At 40.8% G+C, this 27,145-nt stretch overlaps 1 protein-coding gene across 1 annotated transcript in view; it reads right to left on the bottom strand.

Annotated features, from left to right (window-relative positions):
• Positions 1 to 3,547: 3,547 nt before the first annotated feature.
• The window catches only part of HIPK3 (homeodomain interacting protein kinase 3), a 144,524-nt gene continuing 120,926 nt past the window's right edge, over positions 3,548 to 27,145 (bottom strand). The window contains exons 9-16 of the mRNA XM_065402374.1: positions 24,449 to 24,570; positions 24,110 to 24,234; positions 23,843 to 24,001; positions 22,485 to 22,781; positions 19,753 to 19,893; positions 13,363 to 13,598; positions 12,960 to 13,087; positions 3,548 to 4,024 (exon numbers count right to left, since the gene is read on the bottom strand). Of these exons, the coding sequence (XP_065258446.1) occupies positions 3,548 to 4,024; positions 12,960 to 13,087; positions 13,363 to 13,598; positions 19,753 to 19,893; positions 22,485 to 22,781; positions 23,843 to 24,001; positions 24,110 to 24,234; positions 24,449 to 24,570 (1,685 nt within the window). The remainder of the gene's footprint in view (positions 4,025 to 12,959; positions 13,088 to 13,362; positions 13,599 to 19,752; positions 19,894 to 22,484; positions 22,782 to 23,842; positions 24,002 to 24,109; positions 24,235 to 24,448; positions 24,571 to 27,145) is intronic.

Here is a 27,145-nt window from a genome sequence, read left to right as displayed (position 1 = left end):
GTGAATCTCAACAGTAATACACCATAAATTCTTATTTTGACACTCACCAAAATAGTCACCTGGAAAACCCGCTTTTTGTGACAAAGTACAGAAGGCTTGGTCACATTTAAATCATTGAGAACTAGAGAGAAATACTATCGCAAACTGTAAGAGACATTACATCCATAAAATTTTTTCCCAGTCCTCGTATTGTAATATTGCACAGTGCAATTGCTACATGGCAAACTAGTGTAGCATAGAAACCAAAAGCAAAAAAAAAAAAAAAAAAAAGAAAGAAAATAAAGCCACAAGTCTACAAATTGTTAAACAGTAACAATTCAAACTTAATAATCAAGTCTATATCCTTGGGTAGTTCTAAAACAATCTTCCTACAGCTTGCAGTGTGATTTAACTTTTACTTAACACAAACCAAGTTAAAATTAGAAATGCAGAAAATTTAAAAATTTAAACCAAAAGAATTAGTTAATACAGTAGCATAGCTGATTAATAAAAACACCCTGAATTAAAGTTAAAAACTGAATACAAGAAATTCATATAAAATAATTCACAAATTAAAATAGTATGCAAATATGCAATTCTGTAGTCATGCAGTGTTTTATTTAAAAAAGGCATTAAAACAATCTGAGGTGTATATGCTTCACTGATGAGGGATGACTGTTTCCACAGATTTAGGCACCAATCCTGAAAGCAGTTCTATACATATGGACCTTTGGCACCTGCACAAAATCCCATTGAAGTCAATTGGACTCCACAAGGGTGCAGGAGCTCATTGCAGGATCAGTACCTCACAATCATTTCATTATTCAGAATTTAGGTTGTGGCAGAATCCCAAATATTTAGTTCTTTGAAATTCAAACACATTTCTATTGTTACAATATATAAAGAGCAGCAGGCTTAATTTGGGGAACATTTACAGTACATTTTTCTTGTGAATTTATAGGATAATATTGTGCCACACAGGTAAATGTGTCAATTTAACAAGCATATTAGCTTTACATCCTAAGTACAGTAAAAAGAAAGTACAGTAAATACATTAAAGCAATGGAGATTCCCATGGCTCCAAATAAAGAGAACACAGTAATTTTTATCATCATAATACAAAAGTCAATTAATCGTTTTGTGCTGGTGGTTCTTGGTGTGCCCACTGCCTGCAATGGAGATAACACCAAGAGAACTCAATTCCCAACACTAAGGTGTTATCAGAGGATAGGAATCTGCTAGAACAGATAGTACAAGTTTGAAGTATTAAGGTGTATGACGAATTTACTTGAGTATTTTCTTGACTCCATATATTTAGGCTTTATATATGTGCTGATAAGATTTCAAATTAATCAGGCTACTCTTAGTTTCTAATGTATACTTTAGATATACATTTATATTTGTACAAAATGCATAGAGTTGATTACTAAAAACACTGAATCTTGTGGGAAAAGTTAGGTTTCTTTTGCAGTGTGATTAAAAATTTACTGCTGGTATTGGTTTATGATATAACACTGTTGTATTTCAGTTTTTGTGTTTTAAAAAATAACATCAAATATAGGCACAGTTATTTCATTTGGACATTCATTAAATAAAACACTGCTTGTAGTAATGGAGTAAAGAAAAAAAATCTACCAGTTATTAGCTTATTGACAGAGTTAAACACAAATACTTTGCACTCTTATTCCAGTCAATGCTGCAAATATTGTATTCCAGAATATTTTTTGTTTAAAAAAAAGTTAAGTCAAGCCTGCAAGATACAGCTTCTTAAGTGTCTACATAATGCAATATGAAAACATAAAAAATTAAGTTACATACATACATACATACATCCACTTATATGCAGTGATGAGCCCAAAGTTAATGGAGATAAAATACTGATGCAAATAACACCCCAAAATAACATATTCAATTAAACTTCCATCATTTACAATATAGTAGTTACGACACTCCAAACATAAAAGCAAAATAAAAATCAAAACCCCCACTTCTATTTCATGTAATTAGACTTATACAGAAATTAGAAGGCTAAGAAAGAACTAGTTAATCAACTAATTTCACAGCTATCTGAAGTGGCAATCATGATATAGCAGCTTATCTATGATACATTCAAGATAATGATACAATTTATTACTTACCCATAAGCTAACACACAGCCTGTTTAATACCTTCTTTAAATCCCATCTCTACACTACAGTATACTTGAGGTCTATGAAAAAAGTAGCTACCTTTTATAGGAAATGGATGATTAAGTCTTTGGTGCTGCAAAAGCAACTTCATTTGAATAAAAACAAAAAACAAAAAAGACAAAACTTTCTAGGAAAAAAATGCAAAAAGCATGTAATTTACGTCCCTGACGGAATGTATTAAATAAGCAAACACCCCAACAAGCTAAAACAAATACTATAATGAAATAGGCTAAAATCTCTCCCATGCATAAATGAAAAATTGCACACAAAGAACTCACATCTTTTCAAGCTTCAATAGTAAATATTCTGCTACTACTTATTAAATACTGCATGGTTTGCTCAAGCTAAGATGAAATCACATCATGAATCAATGAGCATTTTGCTTTTTCTTTCATAATCTAGTCAAAGTCATGCCTACTGCACCTCTAAACATGTTATTAAATCCAATTAGACAAACACTTTGAAAATATACTACTTAGATTGTATTGCAGTTCCATTTAACAGTATAAAATACTGTTTTGTGTTTATCACTAAAAGCTACTGAATTGACTTTTCTTAAGCACTACTAAATTCTTCTCTTGAAGCTAGATCATTCTGAAAAAATCAGACAGCAGAATTCAGCTACAGCAAAACATGCTGCCTCCTTGACAACGAAAAACACCCAATACTAAAATCATACCACACAAAACCCCAAATGAGCATTACTCTATCAAAAAATCAGAAGATCTGAATTTTAAGTGCTGCAGTCCTCAACATGTATATATAAGTAATAACATTAACAACCTCAAATATTTAAGGCACTATGTGTGGGAACGGTTTACAATGCAGCTGAGATTATTAGGACAACAACATTTAAGAGCAATGTCTAGGCAACTCTTCTTTGCCCATGCAAAAGACACATGCAATGTGAAGAACAGCTCAACTTTTTAGATAAGTGACTCAACATTTAAACACCAAGATACACAATACAAACATTTTACTTGTACACTGTACTGCTGACATATGTGCATCTGTTGCTCTAAATCTGTACACTGAATGGCTTCCCAAATGTAGACGTGTCTTGCACTAGTTAGAAGGCAATTTTATAAAAAATAGAAGGAGCAAAACTGGAATTCTGCTCCAGTAAGTCACCTGTCTGGAGTTACTATATAAGAAGATAATATGACCAAAGATACAAGTTATACCAAATGTGCAAAACACATTAAAAGTGAGTTTTGTTTTGTTATTTAAAGCTCAAAGTTGTTTAAATTGCACCCAAGTCTACATGATTCAAAAAATAATTCTCTTGTTGTGCCATGGCTAATTTTTATTAAATACCATGTTTCTTCTTAAATCAAGCGTTTATCATTGAGCTTCCTCTACATACTGTACTCGAGTTCTCACATAAATGGATACTGGCTGAGTTTTGTTGGACTCAGTGGAAATCCTGTGTAAGCAGGTGATGCTGCAATGTAAGAATGTGGTGGAAAAATAGGTTTGTACTGAGTCTGATGAATGGTTGGGGAAGGTAAAAGACGGGGATTTATGCCCACTGGGACTTGGTGAACTATGCCATTGGGATGAGCTATATTGTAGGTTGGATGCTGCAATATAGGTCTTGAGGTACATGATGAGGCTAGGAGGTGGGCTACAGGTGCAGCAGTACTAAGGGGTGCAGATGATGGATACGGAAGAATAGCAGGCTGTCCTCCAAGGTGTGTACTTCCAGCTAAATGTGCATGCACCGTACTGTGATTTGGACTTCCATGTGGAAGGGAGAACGGATGACTGGCAACACCAGCTGGAATGTATGTCTGCTGTCTTCGATGACTGTAGTTTCCATTCCACTCCTGAGGCCCAGATCCAAAGTGCTGAATCTGTCCACACAGAGAAATTGCTATATGTTAATTTTGGAGTACAGATAGAGTATGAACTCAAACTGGAGAAATGTTTAAAATTAATAAACTTAAATTCTATAAAGAAATAATCAAATGAACAAATACAGAAAGTAGAAAATACTAGCTATTGAAATAGTACCACAAACAGGAAATTTGAAGGTTATAACTCAATGCAGTCCTCTTGCAAGACAAGGACAAAATGGTATGCTGTTTTAAACACAAGTACCATATATCACACAAGCAAAGTGATTATTCCACTCTGCTCAGTTGTGGCTTGCACACCTGGCAAACTGCACTCACTACTCATGAAGACGTACACGCAGTGATCAGCGGCAGTCAAAAAAGCAAACAGGATGTTAGGAATCATTAAAAAGGGGATAGAAAATAAGATGGAAAATATCTTATTGCCCTTATATAAATCCATGGTTCGCCCACATCTTGAATACTGCATTCAGATGTGGTCTCCTCATCTCAAAAAAGATATACAGGCATTAGAAAAGGTTCAGAGAAGGGCAACTAAAATGATTAGGGGTTTGGAACCATATGAGGAGAGATTAAAAAGACTAGGACTTTTCAGCTGGGAAAAAAGTAGACTGGGGGGGATATGATAGAGGTACATAAAATCATGAGTGGTGTGGAGAACATGAATAAGGAAAAGTTATTTACTTGTTCCCATAATATAAGAACTAGGGGCCACCAAATGAAATTAATGGGCAGCAGGTTTAAAACAAATAAAAGGAAGTTCTTCTTCACAGCGCACAGTCAACCTGTGGAACTCCTTGCCTGAGGAGGTTGTGAAGGTTAGGACTATAATAGGGTTTAAAAGAGAACTAGATAAATTCATGGAGGTTAAGTCCATTAATGGCTATTAGCCAGGATGGATAAGGAGATGGATGGCAGGAGAGAGATCACTTGATCATTACCTGTTAGGTTCACTCCCTCTGGGACACCTGGCATTGGTCACTGTCGGTAGACAGGATACTGGGCTGGATGGACCTTTGGTCTGACCCAGTATGGCCATTCTTATGTTCTTACTATGGGCACCACAATAAAGGCACAACCAGTGGAAACAGGAGATAAAATTTAGAGGGGAGCAGGAAAAAAATGAGGAATGGTTTGAAAAATATCTGACACACACAACTAGGTCTAGACTAATGACCCATAGAACAGTGGTTCTCAAAGCTGGTCCGCCGCTTGTTCAGGGAAAGCCCCGGGCAGGCCGGGCCAGTTTGTTTACCTGCCGCGTCCGCAGGTTCAGCCAATTGCGGCTCCCACTGGCCATGGTTCGCCGCTCCAGGCCAATGGGGGCTGAGGGAAGCGGTGCGGGCAAGGGATTTGCTGGCCGCCCTTCCCACAGCCCCCATTGGCCTGGAGCGGCGAACCGCGGCCAGTGGGAGCAGTGATCGGCCAAACCTGCGGACACGGCAGGTAAACAAACTGGCCCGGCCCGCCAGGGGCTTTCCCTGAACAAGCAGTGGACCAGCTTTGAAAACCACTTTTATAGAAGATGTGCTAATTGTTTACAATATTAGAGAGAGACTATTAGTCTCATTAAATAAGAAGGATAGAACAAGTAGTAGTGGGCTTCAACTACAGCAGGGAAAATTCAGATTAATTATTCATATATTAATCAGTAAATTAGAAATTAATCATCATAGTAAAGCCCTGCAGTGGAACGGTGTCTGTCTAAAGGTAGAGGAATTTGCAGTCTTTGGCAATGGTCAAAGTTAGAATAAGATGATCATTTTAGGGCTAGTTTAGGATTAATTAAAATCAATCCTTCCATGATGATGCAGGGGGATGTATTAGATAACCCGGAGATCCTTTCCAATCTGAATTATTCTAAGTAATAATTAATAAGCCTCCTATCTGTATATGGCAGACTTTAACATTTTGTTTTAATATTTACTATAAACAGATAAGCAGGGTTTTGTTTTTAAATGCACTGCCCCTCCAAATACCTAGATGTTATTTAAAAAAGAGTTTTGCTAATGTAGCTACTGCCCAGAAGCTGGGAATGGGCGACAGGGAATGGATCTCTTGATGATTACCTGTTCTGTCCATTCCCTCTGAACCACCTGGCATTGGCCACAGTCAGAAAACAGGCTACTGGGCTAGATGGACAATTGGTCTGACCAGTATGGCTGTTCTTGTTTTCTTATGCCCAAAGTAAAATAATTAAAATAACTTAAATTTAGTAAATGTAGTTTTCTATATTATCTATGGGCTAGATCCTGGGCTGCAGCAGAGAGATACTTGGTGTAGCATTAAGGAAGTAGTAAATTGGCTTTGTAGCTCTTGATCCTCGGGCCAACCTCAAGGCTGCTGTAAATTACACCCACTTACCCAGGGCCACACAAAGCATTTCTGGCTGCTGAAGAATTGCTGGAGAAATGGAGATTAGTTACCTGTAACTGGAGGTTCTTTGAGATGTGTGGTCCCTAGCTGTATTCCACGTGGTGCATGTGCACCATGCGCATTAGTCCAGAGATTTTTAGTAAGCAGTGTCTGTTGGTCCACACATGTATAGTTTGTTCTGCTCTGAACTGAGGGCATAAGGGGTCATGCAGACTGATGCCTCTCCAGTTCCTTTTCATCACAAATCCAGATATAATCTGCAGCAGAGAGGATGGAGGGCAGACAATGGAATACAGCTAGGGACCACATGTCTCAAAGAACTTCCAGTTACAGATAACTAAACTCCATTTCTTCTTGGAGTGATGGTTCCTACGTGTAGTCCACAGGTGGGAGATTAGCAAGCAGTAGTCAAAATGGAGATGGGAACGAGGACGCAGAAGTGATAGCTGACTTTAACACTGCTGTCCCTACAGCTCTATCTGCAGGAGAAGACTGAACCAAAGCATGAATTCTTGTGAAGGTGTGCAAGGAGCTCCAGCTGCTCTACATATCTCCAACATGGTAAGTTTCTCAGAGATGCAGTAGAAGTTGTCTGCACTTTGGTGGAGTGAACCCTCATCCGCTCCGGGGAAGAAATGTGGGCTAGTTGGTAGCCAAGAATAATGAAGCCAGAGATCCATTTAGAAAGTTTCGGCAGAGGTATAGCTTGACACCTTGATCTCTCTGCTATAGAAACAAATAGTTTAGGTGTCTTCTAATAGCTTTTGTTCTTTGTAGATAAAAGGCCAGTACCCTTTGGACACCCAAAGAACATATACTCCTCTCTTCATCAGAAGCTTGTGGTTTGAAAAAAAAAAAACAACAACAACCAATTGTAAATGGATGGTTTGACTCATGTGAAACTCTGAATTTACTTTAGGGATGAATTTCGGGTGGTGGCACAGTGAGACCCTTTCTTTATGGAGGGTAGTATATGGTGGGTCTGCCATGTGTGCTCCCAGCTTGCTGACTCTTCTGGCTGATATTAGGGCGACTAGGAAGGGAACTTTCATTGAGAGATGGGACATAAAACCTGAGGCTAAAGGTTCAAATTTAGGTCTGGTGAGAGATGAAAGAATGAAGTTGAGGTCCCACTGGAGTGTGAGCTTCACCAATGATGGGAAGGATTGAAGAAGCACCTGCAAAAATTTAGTTGTTGCAGGATGAGTGAAGATAGTATGGCTGTCAACAGCAGAATGAAAAGCATTGATTGCTGCCAAATAAATCCAAAGGGAACTAAAACAGATACCCAATGTCTTATGGGTAAGTAGATACTCAAGAATAGCAGTGATCCCAACAGATTCTGGAGATTGGCATTGTTAAGCCCAAGAAGAGAAATGCTTCCATTTAGCTGAATAACAGCTTCTGCTAAAATCTTTCTTGCTTTGATTGAGAATGGATTGTACCCTTCTGGAACATGAATGCTGTACATCCGATGCCCATCCAAATACCAGGCCTTGAGTTACAGCGGTTCCGGGTTGCGGTGCCTGCAGGTGCCTTTGTGTTGCGTTAGCAGGTCTGGAAATGGGGAGATGATTATGGGCAGATGAGCTGAGAGCTTCAGAAGATCCATGGATCAGAACGGTCTTAGTCAGTTGGGAGCAATAAGGATGACTCAAGCACTGTCATGATGAATTTTCCATAGCACCTGTGATTTTAATTGGATGGGAGGGAAGGCAAATCTGAGGTGAACCTCCATGGTAACAGAAGGGTGTCTGCCTTTGAGCCCGTGCTTAATGCTCCTGTAAAGCAATACAGGGGAAATTTCCTGTTCACCTGGAAAGCAAAGAGGTCCCAAGATGGCATTCCCCACTGTATGAAGACCTCGTTCAGGACCAAATTGTGAATCTCCCATTCATGGTCTGCAGAAGAATGCCTGCTGAGACTGTCTGATAGGGAGTTCTGCTCACCTGGTAAACATGCTGCTGAAAGGGTTATGTGATGGCTGCTGCATCAGTTCCAGAGGTTCACTGGATGTACACACACAGGGAGGAATATCATTCCCACCTGCGTGTTTATTCAGAAGACAGCTGTCATATTGTATAACATTATTTGGATATGCCAGGATTGGATGAGTGGGAGGAAGGCATTGCAGTCCTGACGGACTGCTCTCAATTCTAGTAAATTGATATGAATCCTGGACTCCCGAAGTGCAGTATGATCATCCATATGAGTTCCCCAGCCTAAAAGTGCGGTATCAATAATGATGATTGCATTGAGTGTCAGTGTGAGGAAAGGGATCCCCATCCATACTTTCTCAACCAGATGAGAGTGTCCAGTAACTTGGACACAACAGTCATTTTGGCACAGATATTGCCCTTCTCTGGTGAGTAAATGGACAGAAGCCAGCTTTGCAGACAATGGAGATAGATGGCAGCATGTGTCTGAGGAGGGAACAGGCAAGTTTTGACTAAAGTCCGTGGCCTGAAGGTGACCTGGTTTATAAGAGTGCCCATGGTATGCAATCTCTCAATAGATAGATAGGCTCTTGCTGTGGTCAAGTCCAAGGTCGCTCCTATGAAATTTATGGACCTTGTGGGGGTTAATGTGGACTTCTCGTGGTTGACACACACGCCTAGAAAAGGAAGTCGGTGAAGCAGGAAATGGATTGCCAGTGGGACTTCCTCATATGACCTGCCTGTTGGAGTCAGATGTCGAGGTATGGAAAGACGATGAACCCATTTCTTCTCATCCAAGCTATCACCACTGAAAAAACTTTTGTGAAGACCCTGGGTGCTGTGGCTAGCCCAAATGGAAGGACCCTCAACTGGCAATGATCTTGACCGAAGAGGAACCTGAGGAACCTCCTGTGGGATGGGTGAATATCTGTGTGAATATACGAGTCTTTCATGACGAGATCTGCGATCCATGCAACCTCTTCCAGAGATGGAATTATTGACGCCAATATGACCATGCAGAATTTTAATTTTGGGGCAAATATAGTTAGTTGGTGTATGTTGAGAACAGGTCTCCATCTCCTGTTCTTTTTGGAACTAAAAAGTATGGAGAGTACAATCCTTTCCCCTGATGTTGAGGTGGAACTTTTTCTATAGCTCTCCGATGGAGAAGGGAGTCCACTTCTTACGGAGAATTTCCTCATGAGATTGATCCCTCAAAAGGAACTTGGAAGGAGGTTTGTGGGTAGGAGTTGACATACTCAGTCACATAGCTGCAATGATTAATTTCCAGTACCCATTTTTTGGCTATTAGAGCCCTCCAGCTGCAGGCAAATTGGGTAAGGCGGCCTCCAAAAAACTGAGTGGGGGTGGGATGATGTGGCATCAATAAAGGGAGGTGGGTCTCACCAGATCCGTCAAAAGAAATTCCTTAGTTGAGGGTTAGAGTGAGGTGTGGCAGTGGATGTTGCAGGAAATGTGTGTCTAGGACTGTGGATCCTGGATCATTTATTTGCTGAATCCTGGGGGCATTGATAGCAAAAAGGTTGAGAAGATGGTCTTGCTCTGTATCCCTGCATAAGATGCTTTCTCTTACGGACTGGGGTATAGATGCCCAGTGAACGAAGAGTTGTCCTTGAGTTTTTGAGGGAGTGGAGAGACTCATCTGTCTCATGGAATAGATTAACTGTATTGAAGGGCAGATCCTGAATGGTATATTCTGCACCTCCCTAGGAAAATTTGAGCATTGTAACCAGGAATCTTTCAACGAGGGCTGTAGCCATCCCTCTGGACGCAGTATCTGCAGCATCTAGTGCAGCTTGGAGGGAAGTCTTGGTCACCAATTTGCCCTGATCAATTAAGGACTGGAGTGGGCTCTGTTTTCCTGAGGAAGCTTGTCTTTAAAATCTAAAAGCTTTGTATAATTTGTGAAATTATGTTTAGCTAGAACAACCCGGTAATTTGAAATCCTGAATTAAAGAGAGGTGGAGGTGAAGACCTTTCTTCCCAGGAGATCGAGCCATTTGCCATTCTTGTCTGAGGAAGTAGTTTTTAGGAATTGCAGCCTGGATCTCTTGGTAGCTACTTGTACCACCAAGAAGTTAGGCAGTGGGAGTGAGAATAGAAACTCTCGTGCCTTGGATGAAACAAAGAAGTGATTCTCAGCCCTCTTCGGGGTGGTAGCACAAGAAGCAGGAGCTGGCTACAACCTTTTTGCTGCATCCATGATGGTCTGTTGATCAGGAGGGCCACTCAACGGGGGTCCAAGGGCTGCAAAATCTCCAGTAATCTACGTTGGGGCTCCTGAACTTCTTCAAGATGTATCTGCAGCTCAGACACCACTCTCCGCAGGAATTCCTGATATTGCATGAAATAGCCAGGCAGAGATGGCAAAGATGGGATAACTGCCTCATCTGGGGAAGACAATGAAATTGCTCCCAGAATCATCAGATCTCATTCACCTTCCTCCTCCCAATACTCTGATGGGGACTGGTTGGGGTTGGCCAGGAGATTGTAAATAAGGCTCATGTACTGATCCTTGGTGCCTAGGGTAAGGATCCCAAGGGCCCCAGATGTGCCAGGACAAGGAATCAACTGGGAGAGGAGGACCCCATGGCACTGCTCTGTCTCTTAGCAAGTCACGTCTGGCTGGAGGATGGAACCCCAATCTTCTAGTGCTTCTGTCCTAGGCCATCCTCTGTCTGGTAAAGTAGAGACTCCTGTAGAGCTTCTGATCCACTGGACTACCAGCGGAACCGAGGGTACCAGTGATCAGGCTCACTAGTGGGCGAGGAGGGCAGCCCTGCAACCTCAGACTAGCTTCCTCCTCTTGGGTAACTATGTCTCTGAATAAAGGCAGACCAGAGAGGAGGGATGAGTGAGTGTAGTAGAGAGCAAAAGTGTCCTCCAGGAAGATACAGATTTCTGACTGCCCTGGGGTGCAAGGTGAGCTCATTGTGGAGCTGTCGGCTCTAGTGCTTCTCTGGTCACAGTGAAAGTCGGTTCCCTCCTGGGCCGTGATGGTTTTGGCACTGAGTCTAGTCTGGATATTGAAGGGAGTGGCCATGGAAGTTTGTCGTACATTTTAGATGTACGAACCAGTACCAGAACAAACAGATCTGTGCCTCTTTGTGACAGAGTTTTACTTGGGCCTATAACCTTAGTATCCATGTGCGAGGGCTCTCCTATCTTTGAAGGGTTGAGAGAAGGATCTTCGCTCTTGAGAGCAGGCTTGGATAAAGGTCTGTCTCAATACTTACGAGAGTGCTCCTTACTCTCACGAGAAGCCTTCTCCTTAGGCTTGAAAGTCTTAGCCTCAACTCTGGAGCTCATGCTCAGAGGGGTGCTGCCTGCTGGAGGCGGCCAACATACAGGGTGATCTTCCCGGTCCACATCTGATTGGGGTCTCATGGCCTGCTCCATCCGATTTTTAAGTCTTAGCTCCCAACCCTCATGAGTTCTGGGAGGGAAGGAGTGGCAAATGCTGCATTTGGCTGAGATGTGAACCTTGCCTAGCCAGTAGAGGCAGCCCTGGTGTTCGTCACTCACAGAAAACGAGCAGGGGCAGGAAAAACAATTCTTGAACCCTAGGACTATGGGCATAATCCTAGCCTTCTGGGAGAATTTCCCCAGAGTGAGATAAAAAAACAACTCACTAAAGGCTATACTAAGTCTAAAAGATTAAAATACCAAAAACAATTTATAATATATTTACAGTATGACGCAGTTGAGGAAGAAGCTAGAGACACAGAAGATTCTTACTCAGGCCATGCCGCAGTAAGAAGGAACTGGAGAAACAGCACTCTTTACCCTCGGTTCAGAGCACGAGGAGATCAACTGCTCATGTGCAGACCAATGGACACTGCTTACTAAAAATCTCTGAACTCATGTGCATGGTGCCACATGTATACCATGTGTAGAATACAGATAAGGACCTCACATCTTTAAGAACCATGTACCACGTGTGGAATACACATAGGGACCATCACTTGAAGAACATGTCCCTTTTTTTCCTCAGCCATGCTCACTACATACAAAAGAGATAGTGAATTACAACTGGGTGCATCAGCTCTACCACATTCTGGGATTCCCCTCAACTAAAAGAATTCTCAGCTGGACAGATATGCTGGGTTTCCAGTTGCTTTGTGCCACAGGTGAGGCACAAAGCAGATGGAACAAGGCTGAAAATATGGCCCCACACTTAACTCCATGGTACAAATATTTTACCATTTGGAAGGAGGAAAGTGGTCAAGTATATATGATCACGTCTCAGGCTTTTTACTAAATTTAATGTAGGTTGTAACAATTTTTCCAGTGCTGTTTTTCCATCATCTTTACAAACTCATCTGTTCAATCACTACCATGGCTGCTGATTTAGGGACAAAGTAGAAGATATTTCTGACTTGCACAATAGGCTAGAGAAGCCCATTTTTCAGCATTTCAGCAGCTTGACTACAGACGTTGGGCATATTTTTTACTGACTTGAGGCCTGATTTTTCAAACATGTGGAGGAGCCATAGCTCCCATTTAGTTCAGTGTTGCGCGTGTCCAGCATTTTTTAAAATCAGGCCCTCAACCTTAAGACAGTGAAACAGTTTTGAGCTGTGAATGAATACACATACCTGACTGAAATTTATAGGTTGCTGATGGAATGCTGATGTCAATTTTTGCTGACGGTTACTCACAGCAGGAGGCTGGTTTATTCTTCCAGGGACAGATCGGCCTTTTATCAGTGGCTGGCATGTGTTATCTGGCAAATAAAATCAAATACTAGTACCAAGGCAAACCTTCAATGCTTTCAACTATTCAACTAGATAATAGTTGTAAAGTAATAAACCAAGAAACTTAGAAAACATTTTAAAAATTAATTTATGATTAAGATTTAATAATATAGGTAAAATACATGATTAAATAAGAGGGAGGTAGCTTAAATCTTATGTTCTGTGCATATACCTATTGAATAGACTGCTCAAATTTCTGACTTACCCATTATTAAAAAAGAGAACAACTACTAAATTAGTTTACCTGTATTCACCATCTGCTCATCTAAATTTAATCTGTTTTCTATTCTTATTGGTGGCACCACAACAGCGCAGACAGCGGGTTTGGTTTCTGGGTTAACCAAGTTTCTGGTTTCTGTATTTTGATTGGTGTTGTCTACAAAACTGCTTTCTACAAATGGACTGTCATGTCCTGAAGAGTCTGAGGTTGGAGAACCATCCACAGTATCACAGCCACTCTCTTGTTCGTCATCTGACATACTATTAAAAAAAAAATATATTGCATTATAAGCAGAGTGTTCTTCCATTAGCGTTCTTGTAATGTATGACAAAGTTATTTACACAAAATAAATATTTAAAAATAAAAAACTGCAGAAAGAAAATTTACATTTTAGTTATGTTAAGTGTCTAAAGTTAAAACCACACAAGCTGGGAATTCAGATGGAAGCTAAAAGTCTAAACTCATCTTCCAGTCTTAAATGACAAGTTGTAAGCAGGGGTGGAAAGGATAAGGTCGCAGTTACTTTGTTAAAAGAAATTAGCGAGGGTTATGGTGAGTTGCACATTAACCTTGCTCTAATAAATCCACCTAATCTATATTAAGTTTTAAATTGTATTCCCACCACACATATGCACACTAATTACCTCATTTTCTTCCTAATTCAAAGAATAAAAGCCTCCCCGTGGTTATCACGCCATAAGCAGAGGAGGAAATACTTTATGAAGAAAAAATAATGCTTCTAAAAACAAGCCACAGGCCTAGGGAGATTGTGCAAGTGTCTATCTAGCCCAAAGAGATGCAGTGTTATATGTGAGGAATCAGGAGAACACTCCTGGCATAGTAGCTAGTTGTTGGATCAGCCACTAGAGAGGAAAAACACTGATATAGGACGTTACATATACAGGAGTAGCCTCACTTTACATATAGTATTGCCAAGCACATAGGCTTGACAGATTACACTGCTCTACAGCCAAAATGCTTCTGAAATAAATGTAGTCAAACTTTACTAATTCTGGGTCACTGAGAACGAAAATGATGCTTAAAATTCTTGATTGGCTCTAGTTTTCAAGATATGCTATTGGGTCAGTATATACGACCCTTGCCTTGGGAATGGCGGAGGATAAGTGAGTTATAAAGGGAAGGGATCTCAATTTAAACCAGAAATGACTAAAATACGTCTTTGACTGGATCTATGAATAAATCTATGACTGGGTTTGGACAGTACTTGCTTTTTAGGCAAAACAATGAATGATGCAATCTGAAGCTGGTATTGCATCATACATGATATGAATTGCATCATGTTATTCCTAGAAGTCATGGATGATGCAATCATAACGAAGCTTACATCACTCTGCTGAACAAATTGTCCTATATCAGCTCTAGAAATCATACAGTGTCATGCTCTCTTATTTGTCAGTGTTTGATTTTGCAAAGGGACACATTTCTGTTTAGCCAAAGTGAGCAGAGATGCCTCGTACTTGTGTGAACAGTGCAGATAACTTCTGCTATGTTTGTGGTGAAGTGACTTTTGCATCACAAAAGCGCAGTATAACCACTATGGTTAAGAAAGCCTATCACCTTTATTTTGGCTGCAAAATTGGAGATCAGGACAAGAGGTGGGCCCCACACATATGCTGCAACACTTGTGCAACAAATCTTCGCCAGTGGTTGAACAGGAAAAGGAAATCTATGCCTTTTGCAGTGCCAATGATTTGGAGAGAGCCAACAGATCATACCAGCAATTGTTACTTCTGCATGGTGCCTCCAGTTGGGAAAGGTGTGTCAAAGAAGAAAAAGTGGACTGTGCATTATCCAAACATTCCATCAGCTATACGCCCAGTACCCCACGGAGAAAGACTGCCGGTTCCTGATGCACCAGAATCATTCTCACTTGAGTCAGACGAGGAAGAGGAAGAGGATGAAACTTCTGGTCCTGAACCATCAATGTCACAGGACCCACATTTTCTCCCATCCTCCTCCTCTGAACCACACCTCATAACACAAGGTGAACTGAATGACCTTGTCAGGGATTTGGAACTACCCAAGAGTAAGGCAGAGCTGTTGGGCTCAAGACTACAGCAGTGGAATCTCCTGGCAGGTGATGTTAGGGTTTCCATGTTCCGTGACCGTCAAAAGGACCTTGTCCCATTCTTCTTCATGGAAGGTGATCTTGTAGCCTGCAACAACATCGATGGTGTGAAGGCAGCCCTCAACATCGTTCACGATCCAGATGAGTGGAGACTGTTCATTGATTCATCGAAGACGAGTCTTAAAGCTGTTTTACTGCATAATGGCAATGTTTTGCCATCAATTCCAGTTGGTCATGCAGTCCATATGAAGGAAACCTATGACAACATGAAACAACTTTGGAGGTGCATAAACTATGACCAACATCAGTGGCAGCTTTGTGGCGATGTGAAGGTTGTTGCTCTCTTGCTTGGTCTGCAGACTGGATACACAAAGTACTGCTGTTTTCTCTGCGAATGGGATAGTCGTGCAAGAGATTCCCACTACATCAAGAAAGATTGGCCACTCCGACAGTCATTGGAGCCTGGGAGGAAAAGTGTTCAGCATCCACCACTTGTTGAATCAAGGAAGATTTTACAACCACCCTTACACATCAAGCTGGGTCTGATGAAGAACTTTGTCAAGGCCATTGACAAAACACAAGCAGCTTTCAAATACCTCCGTGGAAAATTTCCAAGGTTAAGTGAAGCTAAGATAAAGGAAGGTGTCTTTGTTGGTCCTCAGATTCGTGAACTTCTTCGAGATGATGCATTTGACCATGCACTGCGTGGCAAGGAAAAGACGGCATGGAAAGCCTTCCAGTTAGTGGCAATAAATGTTCTCGGAAACAACAAGGCAGACAACTACAGGTTGTTGGTAGAAAACCTCCTCAAGGCATACAAAAGCCTTGGTTGCAACATGTCACTAAAGATACATTTTTTGCACTCTCATCTAGATTTTTTTCCACCGAACTGCGGAGCAGTGAGCGACGAGCACGGCGAGCGATTTCACCAGGACATTGCAACAATGGAGAAACGCTATCAGGGCAAATGGAGCCCATCAATGCTTGCAGACTATTGCTGGACAGTGACAAGAGATGCTCCATTTAATGAATACAAGAGACAAGCCAAGAAGACACTGAATAGGACTAAACTATGTACATAATAGTTTTTTGCCTTTTGTTTCATAATAAATTTTATTTATATAACCCTTTTGCTGATTTTTAAAGTGTTACATAAACAGGACAGGTGAAATATTATCATGTAAAGCAACCATAAACACGTGAAAAGACCTAGGTTTACAATTTATGATTAAAACTTTACTATCTACACAATATACATAGACATAAAATGTAAAAACTTAAATATCTTAGAAACAGTAGCCAATCAGTTGTTTTGTCATATTTGAATTCAGCACATCAAAATACATAATAAATAGCACATTTTATCTCTGAAGCAGACGACTTCTCAAAAATTGTAGACCAGTGTTATTTTTGACAATATTTAGGTTAAGAGGAAAAGCAGAGCCCCATTCTCAAACTATAGTCTGTAGAACAGAGTTCTCAAAACTGTGGCCTGTGGACCACCAGTGGTCCGCAAGCTCCATTCAGGTGGTCCGCAGATAGTTCCCTCTAAGGTGCGCGCGTGGGTGGCCGCACATGAGAGAATGAAGGGCCACCCACCTAATTAGTGGAGATGCGCAGATGTGACTCCACTAATTAGGTGCCTGGACCCAGGAGAAGACGCACATGTAAGGTGAGGTGGTTGCCTTGGGGGGAATAGAGGGTAGTTGGGAGGGAGCAGTGGGGTGAGAAGGGAAGGGGGAATTTGGGATGTGCAGGGCTGCAGCAGCCAGAGAAAGAGGTGACTTTCCCAGCTCCAGGGTTGCGGCTGCCAGGGAGAGACGGCCCTCCTTCCCAGCCCCAGCTCTGTGGCTGCTGTGGAGGGGGAGAGAGGGCACACCATCGCATTAAAAAGGTAAGACTATTGATATGAAAATATGAGTTGTGTGCTTTTATTTGTAGAACAAAAAAACGTTTATTAATTTTTTTTATAAAGCGCTTTTATCCAAAGCGCTTTACAATAGTTAGCTAATGGTACAAACAACATTTGGAAAGATCATGAAGTAGTCCACTGAGACTCTCAGCAATTTTCAAGTGGTCCGTGAAAAAGAAAAGTTTGAGAACCACTGCTATAAAACATTTGCTGGTGGGCCATGGGGTATATGCTGATCAACTGATGCATACCCCTCTTCTTTAAAAAATGTTCCTCTTGAAACAGCTGGTAAGAAGAGGAGGTGGAAATGCCAACCTCTATAATGACATCTACTGCTTACTGAAACCAAAATGCATGTGTGAGGGTGAAAAGAGGTTAGAGATGCCAATTAGAGAAGTGTCAGGAGGACAAGACCCAGGAACAGCTAAGCAAGACCACAACCAACAGTGGAATCAAAGCCAGGTACACCTCTACCTCGATATAACGCTGTCCTCGGGAGCCAAAAAATCTTACTGTGTTATAGGTGAAACCGCGTTATATTGAACTTGCTTTGATCCGCCGGAGCGTGCAGGCCCGCCCCCTCTCCCCCGGAACACTGCTTTACCGCATTATATCCAAATTCGTGTTATATCGGGTCGTGTTATATCGAGGTAGCAGTGTACTTCGTGGAGAGAAGGGGAGATCAAGCAGTGAGACATTGGGGAAAGGAAACTAATTTTGTTTTAAATCTTAACTGTAAATGTAAAAATTCACACAAATATTTATACTACAGTGGTGCCTTGAGTCCCCAAATGCATTTGGAGCCCCACTGTGCAAGGCACTGTGCCAATACATGGTAGGAGACATTCTCTGCCTCAAAGAGCTGTACAATCTAAATAAGTGGTAAGGGATTGTGAGTAAATTAATCTAGGTGCTCATATAGCACCCATAGTAGCTGGTATATAGCATGGTATGCATGGTAGCTGGATGTGTTCATCACTGAGAGGAGATGTGCACAAGATCATTTCTTTTTAAGTCGTCGTCTAGGAAAACATGAGAATGCCGATTTACAGAGTAAGGCACTGATCTGGCAAAGAACTTAAATACCTGCTTAACTTTAAATACCTGAGCAATTCCTAACCTTAATTATGTTCCCTTGTGTGTGTGCATTATGAGATGTTTTTTAATTACATGATCACTCTGCCCCCTGTCCCCTTCCCCACCCCCAACACCCAGCTCATTCAGCATACAGGATGGAGCACACTCCAGGAGTGCATCAGAGTTGCATAGCAAATGAGGCTGTTGTCTGCAGGCCCCCTGTATCATTTGTTGTGGAAGTCAGAAGGTGTATATAAGAGGAATGAGGTGTGGGATGAGGCAGGGGATTGCAGGCAAAGAAAGAATGGTCTCATGGTTAAGGCTATTGAATGCTGCCCTGGAAAACGATTCTATCCCTGCCTCTACTACATAATTCCTACACAAGGATAGGCAAGTCACTTAAACCAAACTTTTCACAGGTGGTCACTAAATGCATGTTTCTTGTTTTCTGGGTACCTGACAGGAGACCCTGGGGTCTGATTTGCAGAACTGCTGAGCACCACTGACAGCTGCAGCTAAATCAATGAGAACTGTGCTTTGAACATATAAAGTGCTCTATAATGCTAAGTACTTTGAAAAAGTCAGGACCTAGGTATCAATCCAGGCACCCAAAATCAGTGGAAACTTTTGACCTTGTATACCATCTCCTTACCTAATAGGGGTGTTATGAACATAAACTAATGTTTGTGAAACATTCAGATACCATAGCGATAAGTGTCACAGAAGGGGCCATGAAGAAATTAATAATTTTGTCTTCAGCGCAGGGTTTAAATAGTGAAGTAAGGAAGGCATGGGGCCAAACACTGAATGAGAAAACAAAATATTCAATAGCTCCTCACTAATTGAGTACCATCCATTCTGTGCACTGCATGAGTGAGGTACTATGGAAAAAACAGTATGTGATCACGTAATTAAAGACTGTATTATAATGGATGTGCACAAAGGGCTGAATTAAGGTTGCTTAATTCTGGCATTTCCCAACTTTTGAGTGCTTGACTTTGCAATCAATGTTCTTCTAATGGAGTTTTTTGTGTATATATATATATTTTTTAAACACACTGTATGAATTACTGCCATTCAGTTCAACACCATGAAGCCACTCAATGAGATGAACACAATTTATCAGGAACAATTAATAAACTAGCTATGGTATATAAATAATATATATCATTAACATACATATACATCTCTTAGAATGATATTATTTTTTCAAAACATAAGTTAGCCTGTGAAAGAGAGAGAAATCTGGCGATGTAAAATACAATGAACTAAAAATGTCAGGAGTTTCACTAAAAGCAGGCTTCCACTCTATACTGGAAATAACATAACTTTTTACCTGTTGGGTCTTTTGCAAGGGGATGGACTAGACTGGCCAGAGGAGCTGGTGCTCAAAGTGCTGTCAGGGCTGCTTAACGAACATACACGGTCAATATTCATAGTGCTCTGGCAGGCTTCACAATCTAGGCTACCTTTACATCTGAAACAAAGCAAAAAAATTAAGACAAAAATAAATACTACCTGTCATTTGGCATGTCATTCATTCCTTTTACACACAGCTAACCTTAAAGTAATAGAGACAGATCTTTAATATGTTATTTAGTATTACACTGTAAAGGGAATGGAGCCTATCACCCAAAAGATAAAAAGCAATGATTTTTATTCCTGCTTATTGTTCCACTCATACACAATCTAAAGTTTTTTGGGGTCCCTTTGGAAATTTTGACCTACATTTTTAAACTCTGAAGCCTAAAGTAAGGCTCCTGAATCCATATTTAGGCACTTAAGTTCAAAAAATTTAAAGTTCAGAATTTATGAATACCAATTCAGGTATTCCTGCAGATACACAACACCATTTTAATTTTGGTGCCTAAATATGAATTAGGAACCTTAGGCAGTCAAAGTAAAAAAAAAAACTGGCCATAGCCCAGACCAAATCTTGCAGTTTTTACTCAAGTAAGTCTTCTGCTGGCTTCACGGGTTTGTTTTACGAAGAACTGTAGGCTATGGCCCTAGGTAATTTATAAAAAAAAAACAAAAAACCCTCTGTACCATCTCTGCCATAGAAGTAGCTGATTCTTTTCACAATCCCCACAACATGCAATGAAAATGAAATGTGGCATAAGTGGGGAAAGTGTGGATGCAAGCATGAAAAAGATTTTTAAAGCAGTCCAGGGTATTTAGTCACATATCTTCTATTAGAATTAATTTGAGCTGTGTGGCACCCTGAACTGCCTTGAAAAACATCAACCAAATGTGTGTGTATATAAACACACACGCATACACACGCGAGTGCCTACATATTCAATTTGCTGTACACTATCACTAGGCTTGGCAGGATTTGATTTAAATGGATAGATGTTGCTAAACATCGATTTCAGCTGACACTGAAATCAACAACAAAAAATATCCTTTGGTAAGGATTGGATGTCACTGGCCCTGCGGCAGCGCACAGAGCCATCTGCAACCCTGCTGTCGCAAGAGTGAGCGAGTGGGCCCATGACAGCAGAATTGCAGAGGGCTTCTTGGACAGCCATGGGTCTGGCAACATCAGATCCTGGCAGGCGGAATGCGTAAGGAAGGCTGTTGACCTGATGGGTCAGAGCAAAGACCCTCTCCCCCAGCCAGGGTTGCGAGCAGGAGGACAAGCCCCCAGCCCTGGGGGAGGCCACCCTGCTGCTGCATATCTCTGTCCGTGGATAGGAACCATTCAGTAATGGGCTCGTCCTTCTCCTCGCGGCCCTTGCTGGAGGTCTCTGCTTTGACCCACCAGGGCCACAGACTTCCCCTGACCTTGTGCCTGCATGAATCTGGTGTTGCCAGCCCTGCGACTGTGCAGGGAATCTGGAGCTCCACTGTCACAGCCCCACTCGCTCACCAGCCAGGAGTGCAGGGGCCATCCCCGGGCAGGAATGGTCAGTAACAGGGTGGCCTCCCCCAAAGCCAGAGGCTCATTGTCCAACTTGCAGCAGTCTCTACTCTGCCAGGCCAAGACTGCAGCTTCCATGCACCTGGGTGTCTTTGGCCCCTTGGCCATGCAGAGAGCTCCTTGCAGTCCCACTATCAGTGCTGCACTAACCCCAACCCTGCCCCCCCTTAACTCCCCGCAAGTGTAAAAAGAAAAATAGTTAAAAACTGGGGGGATGATAAAAATCTATATTGTCAAAACTTGCAAAAAAAAACCCCAAACCCCAAACACTGCCAAGCCTAACTACCGCTACTGAACATAAATGCTGGTATACATACAAACCTTATTTGCAATCAATTTACACATGGAAGTGAGTATTTTATATGTTGAATCTATGGTTTGTGTGCACAAGCAATGTGCAAAAATTATATGAAGAATTAATTTTACATAAAAAACTGTACACATACTACAATCATATTTTGAAGATATGGCCCTAAATTTTTATCTTCTACTTGCCTGTTTACCAGTTTCAGAATCACAGCCTGAACAATCAGATGACATTAGACTTCCTCAAACTTATGTTTAAGGAAAAGCCCCTAATTCACAGCCGTAAGGAATGTAAGTGCATTCAAACAAAAATGATATCTTTTCTTTGATTCACAGTAATTTAATATGGAATAATTTATTTCATAACTTATTAGAGAAAAATCATTTTAGGATGGAATTTCTATTGCCTATACGCAACATCCAATTTCATACACAGATACATGTAATGCTACAGAGGAGGGTACGTATGAACAGTGCAAGCCAATATTAAGAAATAAAATCAAACATGCTATACCTAAGAGTAGTCAATTTTCAAACTTTAACAACTCATCTACTATTATAAAAAGAATTCTAAACAGTCAGTCCCTGTTATGAATGCACTGCTTGCATAGCCATGCAAAGCAGAATTTTACAAGTAGCCTTCAGTTCCCAAACAGGATACTGCCATGGAGTTGCCTTTTCTACCAAAAAGTCGGAAGCATATTAACTGCCATTGTGTCTAAAATCAAATACTGACTACACATAGTAGCTGAACTAGAGAATATTGCTGTAATCGCTGCACACATTTCTTAGTATAGATAACAGTTTAATAAAACTAGACTTATTTATAAGCTTACTCTCTTAGTGAATGTCTTTGTCCTGTATCGTCTTCATCTGTATCACTACTGATGGTGATCACACTGACTGCTGGACTTGGAGAATCTGCAATGATGATAGCCTGGCGCTGTTTGTTTGAAACAGATGAATCAGGGTCCTGCCTGACAGATGTTTTGCAACAGTTCCTCTCCTGTCCTTCTGAGTTATGATTGTCCTGTGCTTCTATACAACTTACTCTCTTGACAGCCTTCACATTAATTATCTTTGGAGATATAAATGCTGAATTTTGGATATTGGTATTTTGTAGCACATTACTCCTGTGAAGAAGACACCTTATTAGACAGTTAGTAGAATCTTTGTAACATACTTAAAAACTTAATTCTATTCTTCTCCCCACAACTTAAAAAAGGCAAGTAGACTAAAACATCATCGTTATACATCCATGAATAAAAATAAACAATAAAATGTAAAGCAGTGAAGATTCAGGTAAATATATTGCGTATGTGGAATTCCATAACAATGATGGCAAATTTTCCAGGTAAGTATTGCAAATAGCCAAATAGGATTGTTCTGGATGCTGCAACATAAGGTCCGGGTTTACCAGTGAAATGGAATACAATATGCTGAAAGAACCATTCTCTTATAAAGGAAAGAAGGAATGAAGAAATGCTAGCTTGTACACTACAGATATTTCAGTCCTGATTCATTGGAAAGCTTCTCACTGACATCAATGGGCTTTGGATGACACCTTGTCTTAGCAAACACTAGAAAAGGAGTCTAGTAGTACAACCACTACCATAATTGTTCTTCATAGCCTTAGTTTCTCCGTTACTAAAACATCCCATACCTATACAAACCACTTCTGTAGTGATGGGGCACATTTTCTGCAGTGAGCAGCTAAACAGTTTCTCGCTGCCAGCAAAAGAAAGACTATTCTTAATACTAGTCTAGCCATATTATGACCACTATTATATAACTTCTATTTATTTTTAATTCTTTGAACCTGATGAGTCCTCATGCACACAGATTTAGGAGCATCTAATTAGGACTATCTCAATATATTTTTAAACCCTTGCCAAAGGCTATTTAAGCACATATGTAGACAAAGCTGCTAGTATCACAGGCAGAGAGTAGATCAAAGGTAAAAAAAGTTTATTTCCATTTCATGTCTCCCATCCTATTTACCAAAATACTTCAGAGAAATTGATATGGCAGCTAGCTAGGTATTTATTTTCAAAAGGGGCAACAGGACAGTTTGAGTACAGTCAATGACCTTAGTGAGCATGCATTATTCATATCCCCCTTATCCACTGTACAAAGGTTGTGAAGCAATGATATCAAAATCTACACCAAATAAAAATAATACCATTTTACCAACCTGTTCTGGCACAGTTTATTTCTCTTGGTAGCTGCAGGCTGTGGCCAGACAACATGTGCAATGCCCACACTAATTGGCTGAGTGGCAGACAAAGTTATTTGATTTAAGAGAGGCTGTGGCATCACTGAATTGTAATGGCTGCCATGAGGAATCACTTTCCTAAGGAGAGAAGAGGGGAGTTATTAGCTGTAAACTCTTCAACTCAAATCCATATTCTTTGTTATGCAAAAGTCCTAAAAAAAGGTGTACACAATTTTTTGGACCTACCCCCAGTCTCCAAATCTTTGTGGACCAGCCACTGGATCAGAGGCTAGAGTTGCAGTAGAAGGAGCCACAGGTGTTATTTGTTGCCAAGCAGGAATCAATATTTGCTGAGTTCGATTAGACCATGGCTGTTGTGAAGTAAAGCAGATTTCATTAAGTGGCAAATGACCAGTATTTATATTAGCTTCTTAAAACTCAGCATAAATACAAAACAGTGATTGAAATGGGATACTTTAAGGACATATCAAATGTAATCTTTACAAATATAAGTTTTCTTAAGTGCCTAGTAATATAAAATTTGTAATAGCCATTTTTAAAATACACAATTCTAAATGAACCAACCTGAGACAGGACTCCTGCTTGTATCTGTAGTGGCTGTAAGGTAGGGGCCTGTGTCACCAATGGAACTGTATTATCTACCCTTAATGAGTAACCAGTAGGCTTACTGTGGTTTGTAGGAATTCCTAATGGGAAAAGGAAAAACAAATGAATTATACAAGCTTTAAACAAAATATTATTATGATATAACTTGAGCAAAATGAAAAAACTGATGAGGAGATTTTTAATCAGACTACTCATTTTTCTTGCTATGCTTATAATTTAGTCATACCACTGATTTAGACTTTTCAAACTGGATTAATCAATGTGATTTATCTTAGAGGAGATTTTGTTTCAGTACCTATCTGTTCAAGTGTGTGTTACTGTAATTTGTGTAATCACTATGAGAACACATACTATAGAAAGAACCAATTATATTTTATCCTCAGCAGAATGACTCATGCCAAAAGCTTTCTACAATGCTGAGAGTTTTACTGTCTATTACAAATTTCCTCGGTTGCAGGGCAGCCAAGCAAAAACAACATCGGGGGGGGGGGGGGGGAGGAGAGGGGGAGATCAATGGCTAACTTCCCTGTACCTAAGGAGTCCCATGGAACTCAATCACTTCCTACCCGCTGACATCTTTTCTTTCCACAAGGTGTCCTTATCAATTCCTCTAGTTATGCCTGTAAGGAAACCACATACATGTGACCCCTTCTGTCCATAGGTGGCATATGTGTTTCGTTTGGGAAGGCTACTCCAGGATTGCTGGAAGCACCCTACAAGTGGGGGGCCACCGACATGCAGACTGTGGCCCCGCCCCCTGCCCTACGCCTCTACCCTGAGGCCCCACCCCACCCCACTCCTTCCCCCAAGGCCCTGCCCTCACGCTGCCTCTTCCCCCGAGATCCTGCCCACCGCTCGCTCCACTTCCCACTCCCCTCATCGCTTTCCCTTAAGGCAGGAAAAAAGTGAAGGTGAGCCACATCCAGTATTTGCGCCCTGCATGGCCAGCCTTTTTTATTTTGGGGAGTGTTAGCCTCCTCAAGCCTCTTATACAGACCGCCCATGCTTCTGTCTGGTTTTAGGATCTTCTGTGGGGAATATTTGATTCTCCCTACAGTCCATAAAATCTTTCCAGGGGAGCCCATGACAGTCAACCCACAACCTGCTTCTCTTGTGTGTGTCCTGGCACTGTGAGCTGATGCACACCTGAAATATTACAGCAAGAGCAGTCCAGGAAAGACACCCTCTCTAATGTTCTATGAATGTCTTAATGGCTTGTCATCCCTACTGGGCTTTACCTGACTCAGATACTCACAGATAAAAAATAGTGCAATGTTTACGCCAGTCAATAATTTTCAGATGGCCTAACAATATAAATAGGGAGGGGGGTAGTAGTTTTTTATTTTTTTCAACAGCATTTTCTAATAGAACAGTTTTCTTTCACTGCAGATTCTACTGTCAATGAGAATATACTAATTTTGACTTCTGGTCTTGCCTTTTACATGACTCACACTACAGTCATTTACTAAGCCATACACATATGGATGACAGGAAACGACTGCCTAAGATTATAAATTCATTTATTCATTAAGAGTTTATTTTTTTAATCTTTTAGTTCAATCCACCGAAAATCTTTGAGCATGCCACATTGCTATACTAAGTTCTAACTGTTTGATGAAAGGCTTGGAATTTAAAAAACTTTGTTGAGTAATTTCTTCCACCCAGCCAAATAGAGCAGCAGCCCCTTAACTGCCAAGAGCAGCAAGACTCAGCACTTAGGATATTCTACACAGCAGTCAAACAGGGAATGATGAACAGCACCAAATATTGTTAACATTTCTCTCCCATCACCTCCCCACCAGAAACTCAGCTTGTCATGTGGGTCTTGAAACCAATATGTTTGCTCCCGCCCATTCAAGCTATGCTTAAATCAGGACTCTAATTCAGCAGTTCAGCACACAACTGAGAGCAGGCAATGGAATCCAAAGACAACTATTTTTCCTGTATTGTCTCCTTTTCAATATCCAATGTATTAGGTATTACTAAAATAGTAACATGCATTTTTAAAAAAAAACATGTACCATTAGCAGATAATAAATTACTTACCTATAATTAGTATACTCAGAAGGAAATAATCTGTGCATAAAGTTATATGTTTGGCTCAAATAGTCTATAACATTTTGGACTGGTGTACTCAAAGCTTTCAGAAATTTCTGCAACCCAGGATGGAGGCAACAGCCATGAATAACATTGTTGGTAACACCTGCTGGCTCTATCTTTATCTTAAAAAAGGGCAAGTTTTCTTGGGCTCTGAATTTAAGCAGAAAGGCTTTTCCTCTGCCTATGTCTATCAGGGTCTCAATGACTTCCAGTCGGTGAGAAAGAATTAAGCGGGACTTAGGATAATTTACAAAGAACACCTTAACACCTGCAGCTCTCATAATGATTTTATTTTCCCTTTCAAAGCCTGGCCATTTTCCAACAAGAACACGTGCCCTATCAATATAGGTGCATGCAGCAATGGGTAACCTCTTCAGAGAAAAGACAAAGATGAAAGAATACAACCAAACTGAAATCCAACACCCAAGTGTCACCTAAGCCACCTTCTTTTCTCCATAGTTCACAGTGACTTGAGATAAGAAAGACAGTTCTTGTCAAAACAGTTTATAGCGGATGGGTTGATTTTAAAAAATACAAACAGCAAAAACTAGAGTC

Source organism: Emys orbicularis, chromosome 4 (assembly GCF_028017835.1).
Source record: "Emys orbicularis isolate rEmyOrb1 chromosome 4, rEmyOrb1.hap1, whole genome shotgun sequence".
In the NCBI taxonomy this organism is placed as follows: domain Eukaryota; kingdom Metazoa; phylum Chordata; order Testudines; family Emydidae; genus Emys; species Emys orbicularis.
The sequence above is the reverse complement of the archived record's forward strand: the minus strand, read 5'-3'. Positions and strand labels throughout refer to the sequence as shown.